This window comes from Dermochelys coriacea, chromosome 4 (genome assembly GCF_009764565.3).
Source record: "Dermochelys coriacea isolate rDerCor1 chromosome 4, rDerCor1.pri.v4, whole genome shotgun sequence".
Lineage (NCBI taxonomy): Eukaryota > Metazoa > Chordata > Testudines > Dermochelyidae > Dermochelys > Dermochelys coriacea.
The window spans coordinates 139993602-140010158 of record NC_050071.1 but is presented as its reverse complement, the minus strand read 5'-3'; the positions used below and the strand labels follow the sequence as shown (position 1 = coordinate 140010158).

The 16557-nt window shown below is 51.2% G+C and overlaps 1 protein-coding gene across 2 annotated transcripts in view; it reads left to right on the top strand.

Moving 5' to 3' along the window:
* The first annotated feature begins 13984 nt into the window (after positions 1-13984).
* Positions 13985-16557, top strand: part of GFRA4 (GDNF family receptor alpha 4) — a 132821-nt gene continuing 130248 nt past the window's right edge. The window contains exon 1 of one of the 2 annotated variants that reach the window (XM_038400512.2): positions 13985-14371. In XM_038400512.2, coding sequence (XP_038256440.1) covers positions 14332-14371 — 40 coding nt within the window. In that variant the 5' untranslated portion in view covers positions 13985-14331. Of the gene's footprint in view, positions 14372-14738; positions 14872-16557 lie in introns of those variants that run through there. The other variant, XM_038400513.2, reaches the window with a different exon arrangement.

Genomic DNA, 16557 nt, shown 5'->3' with positions numbered 1-16557 from the left:
AGTGGGCACAAGCTCAACTTTACAGACATGATTTATCTGTAAGGACAACATTTTTGAACTTGGGTGCCAAAAGCTGGGGCATTAAATCTGTAATTAGATATTAAAATAAGCAGCCTGATTTTTCAAGGTATGGGGACCCTGTGTCTGTCAATTAGCATCAGAGCTGGCTGAAATCTTTTATTTGAAAGGAGCTTTTTTTCCAGGAGGGGAAAAATGTTATTGATGAAAACAGACATTTCCACAGAAAAGACCATTTTCTAAAGAAGGAAAATCAAGGTTTTCCTCAAAATCCAGAAAGCTCATTATTTATTTTATTTTTTTTACAAATTTCAGGTTTCACACCAACTGACAAATTCTGTCCGGTTGACTAAAGATTTCTAAATAGCAGAATCAAGTACCCTGTATAAGACAAGTATCTGACGGGTAGCCATGTTAGTCTGTATCCACAAAAACAATGAGGTGTCCGGTGGCACCATAAAGACTAACATTTATTTGGACATAAGCTTTCATGGGTAATCTTTAAGGTGCTACCAGACTCCACGCTGTTTTTGTATAAGACAAGGTAAATGAGGTGATAGCTTTTATTGAACCAACTCCTGCTGGTGAGAGAGATGAGCTTTTGACAAACTGCTAAATCAAGCTTCCTTGTGGATCATTTGGTACCACCTGCTCACATGGGGACAGCCCCGGCTTTCTGGTACACTGGCGCGTATATAGTTGGTGTGATGCACAGTTGTCTGCCAAGTCTATATGCCTTAGAGCAACATTGATTTCTGGAAAGATTTCTGGAAAGCTGCCGGATCTATGATATATTCTTGCATCATACAATGACAACACAGTCTGGTGCTAGGAATACAGGACCTGCAGGCAGGAGATCCTGATTCTGTTCCAAGATCCATTACTGTAGGGCCTGGGGTATGTCATTAGAACTGTAGGATGGGAAGAGACCTCGAGAGGTCGTCCAGTCCAGTCCCCTGCTCTCAGAGCAAGACTAAGTATTATCTAGACCTGCCATTCTCAAACTGTGGGTTGGGACCCCAAAGTGGGTCATTGCCAGGATCAGCATTAGAATTGATGGGACCCAAGTCTGAAGCTGAAGCCTGGGGGGGGGGCCCCCACTGGGGGGTGGGGCTCAGGCTCTGCCCCCCCCCCAGGTCATATAGTATTTTTTTTTTGTCAGAAGGGGGTCACAGTGCAACAAAGTTTGAGAAACGCTTATCTAGACCATCCCTGAGATGTGTTTGTCTAACCTGGGGCTCTTAAAAATCTCCAGTGAAGGAAATTCCACAACCTTCCTAGGCATTACTGTCTCTTAGTGTCTTAGTTCCCCCATCTAAAAAATAAGCATAGTAACGTTTAGTTCCTTTAATTTTGTGCAACACTTTGAGATCTTTGGATGAAAAGGGCTATTTACAAGCAAAGTTGTTGCCTTGCTAATGTGCCAGTCAGACCCCACAGTCTGTAAATCAAAGCTACAAATGAAGGCTTGGCTCCTGTTACTCATTCCAGAACAGGAGGCAGTGTGGAGACCCCAGGGAGATCATTGCATGGGCGGAGGGGGGGGGGGAGGAATAGGGTTACTCTCTGTGTATTAGCATGGAGGGGGCCAGCCAGAAATGTGAAAAGCACTAACCTCAGTTGCCAAGTCAAAGGCCCGGTTTGGGCTCAGCATTCCTATGCTGTGGTGAATATTCATGCATGTCTTCTCAGCCCAGCGGATCATGCTGCAGTTCTGTTCCGTGTACCTCTATGACCTGTGCTCTGATGTGAGGCCAAGGATTTGTGGTACGCACAGCTGGATAACAGCTGATCCCTGCTGCAATCAATGCCTAAATGCTTGGTGTAGCTCAGCCTGTCTGTGGCTTGGAGACTTTAAGCTGCAGCTAGTCAGACTAAAGTCTGAGCTCAAACTTGAGTCTGATTGCTGAAGCCTTAATCAAGCAGAACCAGCATGGGAGAGGAAGGATACTGTGGTGATTTGGGGAGGGCGGATAGATTGAACATGGCCCTTGAAATCAGAAGGAATGTTGTCTTAGTGTGACCTTTAGGGTTTGACCTTTGCTGTACCTTATAGGGTCACCCTCTAGTCCACTGCTAAGGACCTTCCATCATTTGCCCTAACATCAAGGCCTGATCATGCCCCTGTTTGATTTCAAAGGTGCAGGATGAGATGTCCCCAGTCAAAATCACCCTTGGTGTAACTCCACTGATGTCATTGCAGTGGCTTCTCGCTCTCTCAGCAAAGAAGAACGTAGCCTGAAGTTCCAGGGGAAGTGGGCCATTGGCTTGAGACATTAAAACAGAGCTGGATAAGGTCGTAAAGCATATATTGTGTCTGGGACAGTCCTGAGTGTCCACAGGATGGAGCAGGGGGTTGACCTCTCCTGTTCTTGCACCTTAAGTGGCCCCGTCCAGGTCTGGATTGAGGCATACTGCCAGGACAGTGTGGGGAAAGTTTCTCATGCTGCTCCTGGTGGAGAGAAACAGCACTTTTCTCTCCGGGGCTGTCAGTCTGATTTTGCTCCTTTCCATCTGCACTAGAATTTACATAAAGAAAAACATATTGAAATTTCTCCTGCTCTGGGGGATCGGGACGGGGGGAGCATAACCTTCCTGGAGGGCCCCCAAACACTGCAAGGAAGACTCATGATCTACAGACCACATGTGATTAGTAATACACAGTGCTGCCAGGGCTCAACTGAGGTCAGGGAAACACTGTACTGGACACTATTCAAACTCATAGTAAGCAAAAGTCTTTCCCCTGAAGAATTTACAGTTCGAATAGACAAGAAGGTGAGAGGAGAAACATTTTGTTCAGGGTCCTGCAAGTCAGCAGGAGAACTGGGAATAGAACTTGTGTCTATGTAAGGCCCCAGCCAGTGTCCTATCTGCCAGATCACACTGCCTCTCAACTCATTGAAGAGACATCCTGCCTTCTGTGTTAGCACATTGTATAAGGATTGTATCTTCCTGCCGATCCAGAAAGTATCTGTCATACTGTTGGTGCTATACAAATAATAAGGAATAATATGCCCCACTTACAAATTCTGTGTCAAATGCAAGCCAAGTGGATTGTGGGTCAGGACAGAATCTGCTTTCTCGCTTATACAACCAAGCTTAGAAGTGAATGAAAGAATGTTTAAAAGAGACAGGGGAAAGCAGGTCAATAAATAAAAAGTCAACTGTGTTTTTTATTTAAAAAATAAAATTAAAACAATGAGCAGAAAATTAAAAATCTATGACACTCCTTTGACAAATGTCACTGTTTTTAAATTAGGACAAAGGTTTTGGAAAAAAAATTGAGGTTTATGTTTAATTGTCCCTAAAGCAAATGACAGGGTTCAGTTTATGGATGAAAGGGAAAATACCCTCCTCCCCCCGCCCCTGGAGTTACCAAGGCTACTGTAGCCTGTAGAAAGCTCATCGAGCTGTGTGCTTGAATTGTTGTTGCTGTTGCAGATCTTAAGTGGATTTAGGAGAAGTGGCTTCATGTCAATATCCTGAAGTCTGGGCAGGAGACTATGTGATAGCTGGGGTGATGAGCAGTTGTTTGGGGTGTCACAATTTTTGCTCAGCTTTAGAAGGGGTCTCAAGTTAGGAACCCAAGACTGTAGGCACTCAAAATCAGTGGACATTTTTGAAAACTGTTGAATATAAGGTATTTCTAGGGCACTCATCACCCTTCTATCAGATCCCTCCTGTTGCTTGTCATGAGCAATTTCCTACAGCGAAAGAGCTACACATCCATCACTATTTAAGGACACTCTGAAATAAGAGGTTAACACCAAGGTCATGACAATTTGTGGTGAAGAAAAATCCCATGTCAGTTTTTTTTGCTAATTAGGAGTGTCAGCGTGCTGGCCATGTTCTTATTCCATAATTCTGTTCTTCCTATCTCCATCCCCCTTTCCTCACCTTCTGGCCAAACCTATTACATAGTATTGCTGTTTAGCAGCTACTGTATCCTGCTCCAGCGGTGGCTGCATTTCAGTGGCGGGTGAAATGATTCCTTTGTATAGTTGTGGCCCAATTCTGCAAGATCCTGTGGTCCTCAAGTGACGTCACTGTGAAAGGAAGGCGGCCCGAACATTGCAGGAGGTGCTCAGCTCCAGAGTCTGAGCAGAGCTTATAAAATATGTAAGACCCTCTAGGCCTCTTCTAAACTGCAGGAGTCCCTGACACATTCTACTGGTGTCAGGGCAAAGCTTCTATGTAGCATGTGTAAGTTCTGAAACCTGAAGCACCTCCGCAGTGAGCTTACCTGCCCTGCAGACTGTCAGAGGCACTGGACTCCTCCCTAGAACTAGAATCTTTGTGGAGATTTTTTGGATAGCAGCCGGGATCTTGTTTGTTCACATGCAAGTAACTTTTTTTTATCCGCTATGATTCTCCCCAGGGCTACCCGAGCTTGTGAGGAACCTCACCACTACCTGCCCTTCACCTGAAAGAGTCTTGTCTTTGCTTGCTATGTGTTAACCAACAGCCTCTAGCAGCACAAGCACTGCTTGCCCCCGACCCCCGTCATTGCACTCTCTGCACCAGTGGCAATAGGCACACACCAAAGTCCGCAGTGTTCCCTGCAGTATCCAGCCCCCATCCACTGGACACTCATGGAATTACCAGGCCTGCTGTTTCCAAGGGAACAGTGCACAGTTGCACACACCGCCCTGGAAGAGTCAATTCGGGACCAGCACTTAGCTGCTTAACAGCACAGCACATTCATGGATGTGGAGTGAAACCAAGACTAAGGCCATGTCTACACTAGCACTTACGTTGGCAAAGCTTTTGTCGCTCAGGGGTGTGAAAAAACCACAGTCCTGAGCTACATGAGTTTTGCCGGCATAAACACTCATGTGCACAGCACTAGGTCAGTGGAAGAGCATCTCCTGCCGCTCGTTGTGTTGGTTTTATGATGCCGATGGGAGAGCTCTGTCCTGTTCGCATAACGTGGCTACGCGAGCGATCTGATAGCAGCACAGCTGTATTGGTATTCTCGACAAATATCTCCAGATAGGGTCCCCGCTTCCTGCCACTTTTCTCTTCCTGTTAGATTTTTTTCACTGGAGTCCTCACAATCCTTCATCCTGCATTCAGTTCTGACTGGTGATCGGGGACCCATTGTGAATGAGACAAGGCCCAATTTATATGTAAACAGATAAATGGACAACCCTCTCTTGTCTAGTGGAAAACCTGTTTTTCACCTTTGCTGGTGACTAATACCTTGATACAGACATTAAGAACATTTTTGCAGTACAGATACATAACTCCCTACATAGGATCTGTGCATATATTTCACAATGATAGTGATAACCAATGTGACACCGGCTTTCATTTGAGATCCCATCTGACACTCTTCGGTGAACCAGAATGTAAATTCCAGAATCAGGAGATTCCTGTAACTCCCTGGTCAGCTGGTTTTAAGTGGTTCTTGGGACACATCTACACAGCACTGTTCAATATGCCCTAGTGAAGTAGTTTTCCTTGAGGCCCAGCTAATGCTGCAATGCTGGAGTTCCTAGAATGAATTGTTTTAAGCTAGTGGTGACTGTTCAACATTAGAAGATGTTTCTGAATGTGTGAAACCAGTTCTAGTTGAAGGCAAGGTCTCCCATAAACAACTGGTCTGATCAAATGAAGCAAAAGGATTCAACCATGGGAGGAGACCCAATACCCATAAGGAAGTAGGACGGTCTAGTGAGTAGGACACTGGACTCAGAGACCTGGGTTCCATTCCCAGCTCTGGCACTGACCCACTGTGTCATTTAGGGCAAAACTGTGTGCCTCAGTTTCCCCACCTATAATATGGGGATGAAATGATGTTGACCTTCTTCTCCAAAACACGCTGAGATCCATGGAAAGAAGGCTCCATGTAAGAGCTAGGTATCCTCCTAGATTGGCTCTACAATCTGTCAGGTAGATGGGGAAGGTTGTGTCAAAACCAGAAAGGCAATGGCTTTACCGTCTTAACTTTGAAATTGCTACTCCAGCCCCATCATTCCAAACCCTCTCTCTCCATATGTCTCTTCTCATGGCGACCAAATACAGCAATGTGTTCACAGAATATCAGTGCCCTCATCACAGGGACTGGGGTAATAATCAGTGGTGAGCCCTTCCTCATAGACATCCTGCCATCATTCACATACTGTGCGACACTTGCACGCTTTAAAGTGTGTTTCTCTGACCTCAGACTGACTCCAGCCCCCCTCTCTGTTCAGGACATCCTCATGCTTTAACATGGGGGGAGGGATAGCTCAGTGGTTTGAGCATTAGCTTGCTAAACCCAGGGTTGTGAGTTCAATCCCTGAGGGGGCCATTTGGGGCAAAAATTGGGGATTGGTCCTGCTTTGAGCAGGGGGTTGGACTAGATGATCTCCTGAGGTCCCTTCCAACCCTGATATTCTATGATTCTATGATTCTATGTCCAGCCAAATCCTTCCATCCTTATGCACTCTTCACTCAGTGACGTCAATGGGCGCTGAGCCTGAGCACGGTTTGTCAAACAACCATCTTAGATTTCTTTCCGGCTCAGATCTTTGCCCCAAACGCTCCTTGCTCGTTCCCACAAGGGTCCTCATATTTCCTCCTCGGGAGTCAGTTGCCATGCTGACCTGAGCCCTGGAAGCTCTTTAGGACTCATTAATCAAAGGATCTGATTCCATTCAGTGATGTGGTCAAGGTCTGTGCATGTTATTACCCATCTAGCCCCATTACACATTTTTTCCAAGAACATGATGGGAAAGAAAAATAACCCAAAAAAAAGAAACGCTTTGCAGCCAAGTACTTTTGGGCAGCCAGCACGTGGTATCTTCTTGCTTCCTGCTGCAGATTGCTTTTGCAGCTATTCCACATCTCTGCTCTCCAAACGTACCCTACGACTAGAAATGTATGTTTACACTTAAACCGCTACAGTGGAACAACTGTGTTGTTGTAGTGCTTCAGTGTAGCTGCTACCTGTGATGATCGGAGGGTTTCTCTGGTCGGCATAGTTAATCCACCTACCCTAGAGGCACACAGAATTCTTCCATGTATCTAGCACTGTCTACACTAGGGTTAGGTCGGTGTAGCTATGTCTCTCAGAGGGGTTTCACACCCCTGTGAGACATAGCTATGCCAGTGTAAGTTCCCAGGGTAGACCTATTCTTAGAAGCAAGCTGAATACCCCACCATAAACTCCACTGGCTGCCTAACTCAGAAAAAAGCATTTCCCCTCAACTCTCCTGCCCTCAGACATATTTGTACATAAGAAGGTCTGGGCCTGAGATTTGAAGAAGCACTGAGGCCTGGGTCCTCGAAGGCGTTTAGGTGCCTCACTCCAAGTGAAGTCAATAGGATGAGCTAGCGCTCAGCCTCTCTGAAAATCAAGCCCTGTAAAATCAAAGAAGTTAGCAGAGCTGGTCCAAAAAATGAAAGTTTTCTGCAAAAAATATTGATGTCCCCCCATTTTTGTCCAAATTTCACACTTTTCAAAATGTTCTGAGCAGCTCCCAAAGTCTGATCTGGATACAACTCGGGCACAACCACCGTGTGGGAGATAGCCCAATCTTTTACTGTCTTGTTGATCTATGTGTCTGTCTTAGGGCATGTCTGTGTGGAGATGATAAACCTGTGGCTGGCTAATGTCAGCTGACTCAGGCTCACAGGACTTGGGCTGCAGGGCTGAAAAATTGCTGTGTAGACATTTGGGCTCAGGCTGGAGCCCAAGCTCTGAGACCCTACAAGCCCCACAGCACAGCCTGAGCTTTGTGAACCCGAGTCAGCAGACCCAGACCAGCTGTGGCCATGCTTCAGGGCTTTTGTCCCCATGTAGATGTACCCTTAGGGTCTCCTATAGCACCTCGTGTTGTAGTATCTAAGCACCTCTTCATCTCTCTGTCTCAGTGCTGCAGCAGATCTTCTGGATTCTCTCACCATCCTTCTCCCCTCCCCCAAATTTCTTATGCAGTTTTGTCTATGGAATGTCATCTTAGATCACCTATTCTACACCTCTATGCCCTAGGGCCTTCGCCAGCGCAAGACTGTCCCGGTCAGTGCATCCGTCTGTCACAAGACACGGGGCTTCTGCCATTTCTCTTAAGTAGACTCTAACCCTATCCAATAATGGAAGAAGGGATACTTGTATGGTTATGGCAGTGGTTTAAGACTCAGGTGACCTGGGTTCAGTTCTGTCTCTGCTGCAAACTTCCCGTGTGATCTTGGGTAAATCATTTAATCTCGCTATGCCTCACTTCTTCATCTGTAAAATGGGGATAGTAATATTTCTTTTGTCTGTTTTTAAGATTGTCGTTTATAGTGTTGTAGCCATGTTGGTCGCAGGATATTAGACAGACAAGGGGGGGGGAGGTCATATCTTTAGTTGGACCAACTTCTATTGGTGAGAGAGACAAACTTTCGAGCTCAACAGAGTTCTTCCTCTGCTCTGGAAAGGTACTCAGTGTCACAGATATATACAAAGTGAAACAGAATGTTAGGCATAAGGAGTTAACACATGTTGCAAGAGACCATTCAAGATGAAGTGGGGTCAGAGGACAAAGGAGGGTTTGTGGGTTACAGATTGTCGTAATGAGCCAGTTTCTCCACTGAGTCCGTGAGCTTTATTGTCTAGCAAAGTTATGAATGCAAGCTCCCAGGTGTGCTCTTGAAGGGAGTGCGCACGTTTCCTTTGATGAGAAGGACTGAGTGATCCAATATGGAATGGCCGCTTTGTGAAAAGTGGTCACCCGCAGGTGATAGGTTATCATTTTTCTGAGTGAGTTCATAAGAACATAAGAACGGCCAGACTGGGTCAGAGCAAAGGTCCATCAAGCCCAGTCTCCTGTCCTCTAACAGTGGCCAATGGCAGGTCCCCCAAAGGGAATGAACAGACAGGTTATCATCAAGTGATCCATGCCCTGTCACCCAATCCCATCTTCTGCCCCACGCTAATCCCACGGGCCACTCTGGGCCTGTGGAGCCCCCAAAAGTGCCCCTCCACAGCTCCTGCCTCCCAGACCATGGGGGGAGGGAGACCTGGGGCCCCACACAGCCCAACTTCCCCCCCCCCAGGGAGCAGGCAGTGTTTGAGCAAGGAATGACAGGGTATGGGTGAGCGGAGAGGGAGGAGGATGAAGTGGGAGGATTTGGGGCAGCCCTGCACAGTGTCCTGTTTTCCCTTTGGGAAATATGGTCACCCTAAGTGGAGATATAGCTGCAGGTTTAGCATCTGTTGTTCTGGCAGGGTCTGGTGCCACTTGGAGTTGTTCCGTAGGGAGCTTGCTCTGGTGATGAGCTTGGCAAGATGGGGGGTTGTTTGAAGGGCAGAAGATGCGGTTTGGGAAAGATTTCTTTCAGGATGTGGTCCCCAGCAAATATGAGTTGTAACTGTTTGATGATATCCGGTATGGGTTCCAGTGTGGGGTGGTAGGTGATAACTAGGGGTGTACGGTCAGTGGGCTTTTTTTTCCTGTGTTGAAGGATTGCCTTTTACTGTGTGTATGTACAGCTCCCAGCACATTGGGCCCCGATCTCAGCTGGGACCCCTAGGGCTAGTGTGACACAAAGAATAATAGCAATGATAGATTTCACTCTTAGGAGCTCTTTTCTTATCATCAGTCGAATTTTTCCCTTTTCATCCCACTCCTCCTGATTCTGCACTCCCGGGACCACCCTAAACAATTCCTCCTTTCATTGGCATTCTGAGCCTAGCCGCTCTGTTGGCTAGGGCTCATGGAGAATCACTATTCAGGGCTGGGTTAGCATGATGCACAGTGGCTTTTTTAGACATGGATTGATCAATCTCTTGGCTCTGTAAGGGGGAACGAACAAGTAAACCTCCCGGACCCATCGGGGTGATTAGTACAAGTTATAATCCAATTCACACACCCCTGCAGGGAGTGGCGACCTCTCACTTAACCACATTTGCAGCACATCCTTTCTGGGTGGCTGTTCCTAAGGGTTTAGCCTCCCCCAGCACATTTAAAGGACAGGAAATGCCTCAGTGTTGGGACACACCAATGGTCTTGTCCCACGCTGGACTTTCCCCATCCCCCACCTCACAGTCTACTTATTGTGAAGGAGGCCATGTTGCTTTAGTGCCATTCAATTCTCTCCAGCCTCTGCATTCCCCTGATGGGTGCTGCTCATAGCCTAAGCCTAGTGCTGTCTATGGGATGGGCCAAACCAGATCCAGACCACCCTTGGATTCATTCAGTGTTGGCATGTGACTATGGCACAGATTCACCTTTAGGCGAGTCTCCTGTCTTCAGCAAGCTGGACAGAGAGGCAGTGCCTTACCTAGCCGGCACCCGCTTTGCAAAAGCTGGTGCAAAAGTGGTATTGTACATCCAGCTTTTCTGCTCCACCAACATAAGGTGTCTGGTATAACCCTGCTGGCTTCAGGGGAGTTGTCCTGATTGACGGTTGGGTAGGTGAGAGGATAATCTAGCTTGGTGCCTTCAGCTGACCTTTGGAACGGGACAAGGATCCCCTTCTCCAAAGCACCCCAGGGTGGGCTGGCCAGAGGACATTGCTTCAGTGCAGACATAGATCCCACTATGCTGCCCCACTGATGCACCCTCTAAAACAGGGCACGGTGTAAAGAAAGCAGCAGAAAAGGGTGTCTACATCTTGCTGCTTTGTTCCAGAGGAGAAGAGGTTGGTGGACTTGGCACGGGTCTTAATGGTAACTGCCAGGAAGAAATATGTTTGTGCTTTCATTGGTTTCTTTATGATGTGCATATGGATGACCTGGAAAGTGTGTTTTAGTTAATTTTTCCCTCTGTTTTTCACACTGCTTCCCTGGTTTGCCTGGAGGACCCAGAGAATTAATTTCATCATGGCATTACAAAAAAACAGAGAAAAACCCTGAGCAGTTCCAGTGGGAAGGGACTTTTAGCCACACTTTAGATGTTGTTGTCATTGTTTTATTAACACTCATTTAACTCCAACACCTTGCACATAGGTGGGAGAAAAGGTCTCTAATGTAAAAATTCAACACCACCTCCTGCCCCACCATTGAGGCTCAGAAAGCTCCCACTGCACATCTGTGATTCCCAAAGGGAGTCCTCCATCACAAAGAGGAAAGACAAGTCTCAATGTTCATGATGCTTCTGATGTCCATTTGTTAACCGGAGGAGGATGGGGTAAATGTGAAGTCCAGGCTTTTTAAACTAAATTACAAAGAAGGAAGATTATGGCCCACTGGGTAGGTCACTGAACTGGGAATGATGAGAACTTGGCTCTAGTCCTGATGCTACCATTGACTTGCTGTGTGAACTTGGGCAAGTCCCTTCACCCCTTTGTGCCTAGGTTGCTCTATCTGTTCTGTGCTGTAGCCTTATCTCCAATGCAATGAGCAAGTGCCTGTTACTGACTCAGCATTGGAAAGGACTTTAGGAGGCAAGGATGGAAAGTGCTGTAGACCACTCTAAAAAAAGGCACAGACTTTTCCCCCTGGAGATCAACTTCAAGGCCATGAGAATCATCGCATGAGGCTAAAGGAAATGGAGAGAGGCCCACAGGGGCATGCCATGAAGTCTAAGGCAGTGAAGAGGCTCATGGAGGAGTCAGATGACGTGCCTTGGGAGTCACAGAGATGAAGGTCTCATGGAGGACTTGGCCCAGGGGTCATGTAGATGGGGGGGAAGGAGTCATGGGGATGAGACAGGAGGCAAGGGGCTCATGGAGGATATGATCTGGGGATCATGTAGACTGGGTTTCATGGGGACAAGTCAGAGGGAAGGGGGCTCATGGAGGATGAGGTCTGGGGATCATGTGGACTGGGGGCTCATGGGGATGAGCTGGGGCCAAGGGGGCTCATGGGGGACGTGGACTGAGTATCATGAAGATGCGGGGATTCATGAAGAATTTGGCCTGGGGGCTACAGAGACAGGAGGTTCTTGGGGATGCAGCCAACGGATCAGTAGAGGATGTGGCTTAGGGGTCCTGTAGATGGGCGTGCATGGGGACAAGATGGGCACTCATGGAGGATGTTGTCTGGAGATCACGGAGGTGGGGAGCTCATGAAGGATGTGGCCTGAGGGCTACAGAGATGGGGGGGTTCATGGAGGATGTGGCCTGGGGGCTCTTGGAGGACGGGGTCTGGAGCACGGTGATGGGGATTCATGGGGATGAGATGGGGATTCATGGAGAATGTGGGCTGGGGGTCATGTAGCTGGGGATTCATGAGGACAAGATGGGAGCTCCTGGAGGACGTGGTCTGGAGATCATGGAAACAGGGGGGCTCACGGAAGATATAGCCCCAGGGACTACAGAGAGGGGGGCTGATGGGGACAAGGGGGGCTGCTCAAGGAGGAAGGCCGGGCAGGGGGCTCATGGAGAAATGGACTGGGGGCTCACAGGGGGCAACTGGCTGTGTGTTTCCTTTCAGAGGGGTGGAAAGGGAGATCGCCAAAGGAGGGAGACGGGGGAGCACAAAGCCCTTGTGGGGAGGGGCCTCAGAGCAAGTGGGTAATGCCCCACGGGGGGGAGAGGAGAGGAGGGGGCAGAGCAGGATCCAGCCCCACAGTGGGGAGGGGAGGAGGCAGAGCTCGGCTCTGATACCCCATGGGAGGGGGGGCAGAGCAGGATCCGGTGCCCCACAGGGAGGATGGGAGGGGGACAGAGCAGGAGCCGGTGCCCAACGGGGGGGAGGGGAGGGGGCAGAGCAGGAGCCGGTGCCCAACGGGGGGAGGGGAGGGGAGGGGGCAGAGCGGGAGCCGGTGCCCCACGGCGGGGAGGGGAGGGGGCAGAGCGGGAGCCGGTGCCCCACGGGGAGAGGGGAGGGGAGGGGGCAGAGCAGGAGCCGGTGCCCCAAGGGGAGAGGGGAGGGGAGGGGGCAGAGCAGGAGCCGGTGCCCCACGGGGAGAGGGGAGGGGAGGGGGCAGAGCAGGAGCCGGTGCCCCACGGCGGGGAGGGGAGGGGGCAGAGCGGGAGCCGGTGCCCACGGCGGGGAGGGGAGGGGGCAGAGCGGGAGCCGGTGCCCCACGGGGAGAGGGGAGGGGAGGGGGCAGAGCGGGAGCCGGTGCCCCACGGCGGGGAGGGGAGGGGGCAGAGCGGGAGCCGGTGCCCCACGGGGAGAGGGGAGGGGAGGGGGCAGAGCAGGAGCCGGTGCCCCACGGCGGGGAGGGGAGGGGGCAGGGCAGGAGCCGGTGCCCCACGGGGGGAGGGGAGGGGGCAGAGCGGGAGCCGGTGCCCAACGGGGGGAGGGGTGGGGAGGGGGCAGAGCGGGAGCCGGTGCCCCACGGCGGGGAGGGGAGGGGGCAGAGCGGGAGCCGGTGCCCCACGGGGGGGAGGGGAGGGGGCAGAGCAGGAGCCGGTGCCCCACGGCGGGGAGGGGAGGGGGCAGAGCGGGAGCCGGTGCCCCACGGGGGGAGGGGAGGGGGCAGAGCAGGAGCCGGTGCCCCACAGGGAGGATGGGAGGGGGACAGAGCGGGAGCCGGTGCCCAACGGGGGGGAGGGGAGGGGGCAGAGCAGGAGCCGGTGCCCCACGGGGGGAGGGGTGGGGAGGGGGGCAGAGCGGGAGCCGGTGCCCCACGGCGGGGAGGGGAGGGGGCAGAGCGGGAGCCGGTGCCCCACGGGGGGAGGGGAGGGGAGGGGGCAGAGCAGGAGCCGGTGCCCCACGGCGGGGAGGGGAGGGGGCAGAGCGGGAGCCGGTGCCCCACGGCGGGGAGGGGAGGGGGCAGAGCAGGAGCCGGTGCCCCACGGGGGGAGGGGAGGGGGCAGAGCAGGAGCCGGTGCCCCACGGGGGGAGGGGAGGGGAGGGGGCAGAGCGGGAGCCGGTGCCCCACGGCGGGGAGGGGAGGGGGCAGAGCGGGAGCCGGTGCCCCACGGCGGGGAGGGGAGGGGGCAGAGCAGGAGCCGGTGCCCCACGGGGGGAGGGGAGGGGGGCAGAGCGGGAGCCGGTGCCCCACGGGGGCGGGGGGCGGGGGGCGGGGGGGTGGAGGAGGAGCGGCGCTGCTGCGCCTTTAAGCCTCTCCCCGCTGCTCCCTGCCCAGCCGGAGCGGCAGCGGCGGTGGCAGCAGCCGGCAGCCCGCGGAGCCCCCCCAGCCCCCGGCGGGGAGACCCCCCCCCCGCGGCTCCCCGGGAGCAGTTTGCAAACGCCGCCCCTGCCGGCTGCGGGGCTGGCCCGGCCCGGCCCCCGGGAGCCGCCGGCGCGCAGCGGAGAGCGGGGCGCAGGGGGGGGGACCATGCCCCAGCCGGACCCGGGGTCCCTGCCGGCCCGCGCTCCCTTCCCTGCAGAGAGGGGGCTGCCCAGGGGGGATTAACCCTCCCCAGCCTTGCAGCGCCCGCTGGAGCCCCCCGGGGGTGCGAACCGAAGCCGCCTCCCCCAGCTCCGGGTCTCCCAGAGTCAATAGGATGAGGGGGGTCTGTTACTTTGTCATGCTGATCCTCGCAGGTGAGTCGCGGAAGCCCCTGCTCGGAGCCCGGGTTCATCGCTGACCCTCTGCCCTTGGCTGGAAGGGCGAGACGGGCCCTTGGCTGGCGGGGGGGGGGGGCGGTGCGTCCCCCCCCCTCCCCTCGGGCGGCTTCGCTTTGAAAGAGCGGAGCCAACTTTCTGGGTGCGGGGCGGGACTGGCCTTTGGGATGCTCCGCTCCCTCGCCGGACGCAGACCAGGGCAGCGTGTGCGGGACACAAACCGGAGCCGGCTTTTCCCTCCGGGTCTCCCGCCGCTTCTGGGGCAGGGCCGCCCTTTGAAGGCCCTGCGGGATTGAGTCCCAGTGCTCCGGAGGGAGGAGACGCCAGACTGGGTCAGAGCAGGGGTCCCTCTAGTCTGGGGCTGCCCGTGGCCAGGACCAGATGAATCGGAGGAAGGTGCAAGGAAGCCTGTGGTCGCAGTTTTGGGGGAGCCTCCCCCCCAAATCTCATTAGTCGGTGCCTGGCTTGTGCCGTGGAGGGTTTGTATCTGGGCCAAGATGAGTGTTTATGTTTATGTTTAATATGTACGGGTATAACCCTAGATATTCTCGTTATCCAGAGAAATCTTTAATCCCACTTTTAAATCCGGATGATGCTTCTTCAGTGATAAGGTACCACACAGGGGATAAAACTGTGGCTCTTTAGAAGATTTTGAAGATCCCATCTAACTCATTTAATGCCCCAAACTAGTAGAAGGGACTCTGGAAAATAAAGCAAGATTTCAGATTCCCCAACCTGTAAGTTCAATTTTCTGTCCCCCCCACCCCCACAATGCAGACCCAATAGAACAGATCTTCGGCGGGTATACATTGTCATAGTCCTAATGTGTAACTGCGGGTCTGCCCTAGTGAGCGTATAGCCTTAAATTTGAAATGTGGACATGTAACATTTTCATAATGGAATTGTCCAGAGTTTGTTATTTCCAACGTTTGGTCGAATTGCACCTGGGGGATTATCGGCAGAGGTTTCTAAAAACCTTTCTAGATCATTGAAGTCTGGATCGTCTCAAGTCTCTTGGACTGGAGAGAAAGAAGGGTAGATGTTCTCCTTATACTGTAATGTGTTTTTGTTTTCCTGTGATCTTCGGGGGCAGATTTAGCAAGTACTGCTGGACGCTGCTGCTAACCACTAGGATACAGTGAATGGCATCAAAACATGCACCAAATATATTAAAAACATGATGCCACATTGGGAACAAAGCATGCTTTTTGTGTCACTTGAGATAGAAAAGGTGGTTTTTGTTTTTGTGTTTTGGTTTTTGGGCTTTTTTTTTTTTGTTGAGGAGCTGAAGAGGTGCTGCTAAAAAGAATTAAATGCGATGTGATTTGTTTTGACAACTGAAATCAGCGACGATGCAGGTAGCACACAGACTGAATACCAGAGACTGTTCAAACTCCAGCATTAGGTGTACAGCAGCTAAAGATGTCAGTCGTTTAGCTCTCTGGATTTCTCTCTCACTTTAGCTGCTATCAGCACTGTGCAATTATTCTCATGCTTCATCATTTTTGTTGGTTTTTTTTTTTGTAAACGTGCAGCTTCTATATTGTAAGAAAATATCTCCCCTTTCACCCAGTGAAGAATGGGACTGGACTTAAAAAAGCCCTGAACTAAGAATGTCCAAGACACTAAGCATTTATTTTGTTTGTGGCACTATTCTTGTGTTGTATGTTGCAAGGAAGTGAAGGAGGAGAGGGAAAAAGAGCCTTGTCGCTTGAGATTTTAAGAAGTAGAGGGGACGGAGTACTAGCAAAATACTGGAGGGAAAAAATCTTGCACTGTCCCATGGGAATGGACTACATGCCCTAATCATTTATTTCCCCTGAGTCTCTGATGTCAGGGTGGGGCAGTGTCTCATTGTAAAGACAAAAATAGTTTCTAAAAGAAAATTCCTTAGACCATTAATTGTTACACTACAAGGTGATTCCTTTTACCTTTTCTCTGAGCCAACAAAAATTCTAGATGTCTCCAGTAGCAGGTGTTCTTCTATGGTTCCCATCACCACAGTAGCTGGAGTTAGGTAGGCAATCTCCATACTGCAAGACAATAGTTAAACGTACCGTGTGGTCATTTCATGTAAATGCACATGCAGTGTTTATCTACAAGTTAAACCAGGGGTAGGTCATGGGTTGGGAACAATACAGTTTTATTTACAGTTTAGAATATAT